Source organism: Helicoverpa zea, chromosome 13, assembly GCF_022581195.2.
Source record: "Helicoverpa zea isolate HzStark_Cry1AcR chromosome 13, ilHelZeax1.1, whole genome shotgun sequence".
NCBI lineage: Eukaryota > Metazoa > Arthropoda > Insecta > Lepidoptera > Noctuidae > Helicoverpa > Helicoverpa zea.
Window position 1 is genome coordinate 5,891,223 of NC_061464.1, and position 6,058 is coordinate 5,897,280.

General features: G+C 35.7%; 2 protein-coding genes across 2 annotated transcripts; both read left to right on the forward strand.

Annotated features, from left to right (window-relative positions):
* Positions 1-214: 214 nt before the first annotated feature.
* LOC124635799 lies at positions 215-1,326 on the forward strand. Its single transcript, XM_047171752.1, has 2 exons — positions 215-423; positions 718-1,326. The coding sequence occupies exons 1-2, from the start codon at positions 291-293 to the stop codon at positions 963-965; spliced, it is 381 nt and encodes a 126-aa protein (XP_047027708.1). The 5' UTR covers positions 215-290; the 3' UTR covers positions 966-1,326.
* LOC124635798 lies at positions 1,327-1,884 on the forward strand. Its single transcript, XM_047171751.1, has one exon. It carries the CDS (start codon positions 1,327-1,329, stop codon positions 1,882-1,884), a length of 558 nt encoding a protein of 185 aa, XP_047027707.1.
* The last annotated feature ends 4,174 nt before the right edge of the window (positions 1,885-6,058 follow it).

The following is a 6,058-nucleotide window of genomic DNA, read 5'->3' on the forward strand; positions in this document are numbered from 1 at the left end:
TTTTAAATTAGTTGGTAACACTTTATTCATTTAAATACCTAAACTGACTAGCTAGAAAAAAACTAGTATTCTATATTTTTTAAGCGAAATCGCGAATTTCTAGCTTGGCATTCGAGTATTATAGTTTTCGTAATTGGCAACACTGGTGTACTTCAGTCAGTTTGCTAAAGTGCGTTTCATCAAATAGTTCCTTTGCCGTCATGTTGGCATTCCTGTCTGTGAATAACGTAAACACGGTAGACACGCTCTGCGAGTTTACATAAGTTTTATTGTGATTTCGTGAGAAAATCATGCCGAAAACATTAAAGAGTGGTGAGAGAATGATGGTGTTAAAAGTGAAAGAGTTTTGTGAACGTGAAAAACGTAACGAGGCCCCAATAATTCCATTAAGATGTGTACAAGCTCGGGTCGCCGCCATTACAGGTTAGTGAAATAGGGTTACCAGCGTCAGTTTAATTACCCTTATCGTTTATGTCGTAGTTACCTTTATTTACATTACATTTTGTTACATTAACAAAACACATTTATCATTTCGTGCTGAATAAAGATTATTTTTAGCCAACTTCAAGAAAAGGAGTTTTGTCAATTCGACCGTTTGTTCACGGATAAATTCGTCGTTTATGAACCGCTTTTGATGATTTTTTTTGTTAGAACGAAGACATATCAGCGATATCACATATTATATTATTATTAATAAATCATTTAATTTTGTTTTAGGTATATCTGAAAAAACAGTGTCGAAAATTACTAAGGAAGGTAAAGAGGCAGCTTCAACATCGAAAAAAGTAACAACACCGCGCAAAAGTTGTCTTCGACGAAAAACTCATGAACTAGATGATTTCGAACGCTGTGCTATAAGGCATAAAATACACGAATTTTATTCTGTAAGAAAGGAATTACCATCATTGGCGAAATTGTTACATGAAATGCGAAAGGAGATAAACTATAGTAGGTACAAACTATAGTCGCACCACTTTGTGGAGAATTATAAAAGGAATGGGATTTTATTTTAAAAAATGTAAATCAAAAAGAAAGGTTTTGATGGAGAGATATGACATTGTCGCATGGCGCCATCGCTACCTGGAGGAATTAAGAAATAATCGTCTAGGAACTCAGCGGCCAGTCGTGTATTTAGACGAAACATATATACACGCCACATATTGCGCTGGAAAATGTTGGCAAAGCGAAACTGAAGAAGGTGTTTTATCTTCTGATTCCAAAGGACCACGATGGATCATTGTTCATGCAGGTGGCACCATGGGCTTCATATCAAATGCTCAACTGATTTTCAGATCTCAATCGAAATCAGCGGATTATCACGATGAAATGAATAAAGTTAATTTTAATAAGTGGCTTAAAGAAAAATTAATACCAAATCTACCTCCACAGTCCATTGTGGCTATGGATAATGCATCCTACCATTCTGTGCAGATTGATAAGGCACCTACAATGTCAAATACAAAGTCAGAAATGCAATCTTGGATATCAAAAAAAGGACTTTCTTATTTGCCGACGATGGTAAGGGCACAGTTGTTTGAAATTATTAAAGAACACAAACAGCCACCTGTATATGAAGCAGATATGATGTTGGAAGAGAATGGTCATAAAGTGGTAAGGCTTCCACCTTACCATTGTGACCTAAACCCCATCGAACTCATATGGAGCGTATTAAAAAGAAGGATAGCTGAAAAAAACGTAGGTCAACAAGCTAATAATATAGTACAAATTACGGAAGAAGCTTTTGCTACTATAACTCAGGAGGAATGGAAGAAAGAATGCGAGCATGTAATAAAAATTGAAGAAAACTTCTACGCTGCTGGCCCAGCAGTTGACAATGAAATTGATAAATTCATAATCGAAGTAGGAGACGATAGTGACAGTTGAGATAGCAGTGATTATGAGTATGAGGAAATGTCAGACGAAGAATTCAATGAACACAATTATTGTGTAAGGTCACAATAAAAATATGTTTAGAAGTAAGTAGTAAATAATCCTATCCTTCCTATTTTTCAAGTACTAGTAAAAAACATAAGATGAAAACGTAGTCTGAAAACACGAAATTGTTATTATATTATATATATATATATATATATATATATATATATATATATATATATTTAGGGTATTATCAAAAGTATGTTGTGGTAACCAAACTAAAAAAGAACAATTAAACATTATCTCCCCTAATTTAAGGTAGCACAGTAAGTGTAATGAGGCAACACTAATTTGCATTAGTGCCAACATGACGGCATAGGAACTATTTGATGAAACGCACTCTAGTAGTCAGTTTGATTGCTTTGCGACTATCGTTTCTTTTGTAATTTTCTATGCGTTTCATGGTTTTATTTCTAACAACTTTGGCTTGATTACGGACTCCGATTAGATTGCGTACTTGGTAGACTCGGCTGTGTGTAAAGGACTGGATTTTCCTGGCATTTTCGGATATTGCTCTGTCTGTGATCGAATTTAGTTGTATTATAATTACAACAATGGATGCAGAATATAGTTGGACGTAGTTATGCAGAAACGTTCCAAGCCACAAGTCACCCGAAATCGAGTTATTGTGATTGAACAGCCTAAAATTTAGCATATGGTTATCTAAACTCAATATAATTCAACAATAAAACCTCTAGTACCTTTACTAGTTATAATAAAAAAAGAATACAACTGAAACGCGTAAATGCTTATATCTCAAATTCAAGTTTAATTTGAGATATAAGCATTTACGCGTACAGTGGGTTGGAACGTTTCTGCATAACTACGTCCAGTTTCTATTGTGTAAATTGTGGATCTGCTGGAGGTTCTTTGGTATTAGAAAACGAAGATATACTTCGTTGCATACAACAATGGACTGCTCCCCGTATGGTAAGTGGTCTACGAAAGTGTTTTTCTAATTTTGATAAGAATGTTACTACCGACCTTATATGTACGACGTGTTGGTCTGAAGCAGTCGAGCATAATAAGATGCAATGCACTGTTGGACGCAATTGTGTACTTTGTAAGAAGCTCCTACCATCACGCAAACGATATCATCAAATTATTGCTTTGAGAACTGATAATGAGCATCACATAAATATAAGAAGTATAATTTTCTCCTACAAAAATGAAATACAAAGCAGGCACATATCAAGAAAAATATATTTTATTTATATTTTAATTGACAATTCACAAGTGGGGAGGGAGGCTATAAGTAGAGCTGCCACCTCTCCGGGTTTGCATGGTTCATGTCCGGGCTACGGGTTTAACATCGATATCTCCGGGTCCGATGGAACGGGAAGCGACAACACGTCATCACGCACCGGGTGCACGGCGCGGAGTGCGTGCGTGCGTGACTGAGACTGATAGTCTGAGTGAGACGTACAACGTACGGGCGCGGGCGCGGGCGGCTGAGTGAGCGGGAAAGTGGGAGTAGCAGGCAGGGAGCGCGGGCGGGGTACAACAGTACATGCGTACGCAGAACGATCATTAGATTCAAAACAATAGCTAATTTCTGTTAGCGCTTCGTAATAATTGCACACAAACAAGAGTATTTTATGTTTTGTTCATTAATATTTCTATCACAGATTGTTTTCGGTACTTTCTCTTATTAAAAGTACCTAGTGTTGTAGCGTGTGGTCATAATGGAACAAGAAGAATCACAGTCGAAGAAAAAAAAGAAGTACGAATGTAATTTTCAACAAGTGTGGCTAGAAAATGAGAAGTATAAAATGTGGGTGAGAAAAGTCGATGAAAAAAACGCGAAATGTGTATTTTGTAACGTGAAATTTACAGTGAAATGGGATGGTGAAAAGGCGTTATCGACTCATCTTAACAGTGAAACGCACAAGAAAAAGGTGAGAAACATTGACTCAAATTCTTTGATAACCGCTTTTCTGCCCAAGAAAAATTCTTCTGAAGAGCTAAAAGTAGCGACAATCGAAATTGCGTCGATTTATCATGCAATTAACCACCACCATAGTTACTTGAGCACCGATTGTGGTATTAAATTAAATGCTACTCTTTATTCCGATTACCACTATCACATAAAGTTCACTGCGGCAGAACAAAAGCTGAAGCCATTGTTTTGAATGTCCTAGCACCGAATTCAATCCAGTCAACAATACAAGACCTAAAAAGGACTCAATCTGGAGGCGGGGTTCACTTTTCGATTGCTATCGACGCCTCAAATAAAGGATCCCAGAAAATGTATCCAATTGTCATCAGATACTTTGACCAAGAAAAAGGTGTTCAGAATAAATTAATGGATTTTTATGAGGATTCGAACGAAACATCTCAAAAATTTTTTGAGAATATTGACAATTTTATGCTTCAGCATGACTTAGACACAACTTTGCTGTCTGCTTTCTCTGCAGAATGCATCGGTTAATTACGGTGCTCACAATTCCGTGTACCAAAAAATTAAAGATAAATATTCCGATACCAAAGTCGTTAAAGCAAATTGTAACTGTCACGTTCTTCATAACGCCGCCAGAAACGCTATGAAAGCTTTAACATATGATGTGGAAAACTTGATTATGAAAGTTTATGCGGAATTTTCGAACAGCGCAAAACGCACGAGAGAATTGCAGGCATTTTTTGAAGAGTTTGAAATTGAATACAGAAAAGTTTTGAGACATGGGCCAACTAGATGGTTAAGTTTGGGAAGAGCTGTTGACAGATTGATATTGTCATGGCCTGCTGTATCCGCGTATTTCAAAAGTCTTGGTGAAGCAGCATGCCATAAGATAATATGGGAATTCGTAAAACAGTGTGGTGATGATGCTGGAAGTTTATCTGCAAAAATCACACTACAGGAATGTTATTTATATTTCATTCATCATTATATGAATATGCTGACAGAAGCCATACTATTACTGGAAAAAAACACAGTAACAGCTACTGAATTGCACCCAATTATGAAAAATATAAAAGACAAGGTTGAAAGCCGACTGCATGATGAGTTTTATGGCGCCAAAGTAATGAGAAACATGAAGTTTTTGAGGCCTTCCGAACAGGATCAATTAAAAAAAAGAAGCCAATGAGGTTTACAGAAGAACTCTTGAATACGTACAGAAATATTATGATTTTGAGCATTCTGTGTTCAATTTTTTTTCCAAATTCGATCTAACAAGTGCAGTAAGTTACGAAGATGCTGTGGAAGCTTGCGAATCACTTGGTCTGAAAAATGTGGACGAAGATAAACTGTATGACGAGACCCGAAAGAATTCATTCCTACAGAGGAAATTGGTTGGCAGATGTGGGAGATGACTGACGCTGTATTAATAGTGACAAGCCAAATAATCGTAAGTTTACTTATAAATATTTTCTTCCTGTTATAACGTCCGAACCTGTTTACGCTAAAATAGATATTGTATGATGTAAGACAATGTTTTTAAATACTCTTGGCATAAGTGGCAGAGTATTACAAACTGCTTGGTCAAAGTATGATGGTACAGTCACGAGCAATAACATGGAAACGCCCTTAAAATTTAAATTCATGTAGTGACATAAAATCGCAAAAATAAGTATGCTAACTGTGTCCAAAAAATATGTAAACGTTAAATTGTATCAAAATTAACTACACATTTTTATCAAATTTACGTTAACAACAGATTTCTAAAAAAAATATTAAGTTTTATAATAGTTACAAAATAATGAACCCAAGGAAATTTCAATAACATGTTTACAGTAAACCAGTTTGCCAGTGACTTCGATGTTGAAGGAGTTCTAATATCTAATCGTACTGGCTGTTACAGTATTTATTTTTATATTTCAAATATTTTCATATGTCACTTGACTTGTCAAATTTCTCTCAATAGTATGTATTGAGATTTTGAGAGGGCAACACCGGTGATAAGTCGTGAAAAAACGGCTCGCCGTAATATTATTTCTAAAAATATATATTAGTGTGTAAATCTAGCCTAAAATTCATTTATTATTGTGAAATAACATAAACAAGTGTTGCTTATAGTGTAGTTCATGTGTTTTTTGTCGTAAATTTTGAAAATACGAAGAAAACATTACTCGGTGAACCAGCTGTCAAACGGACGGATTTGAAATCTTCAAATAAACTGGGGAG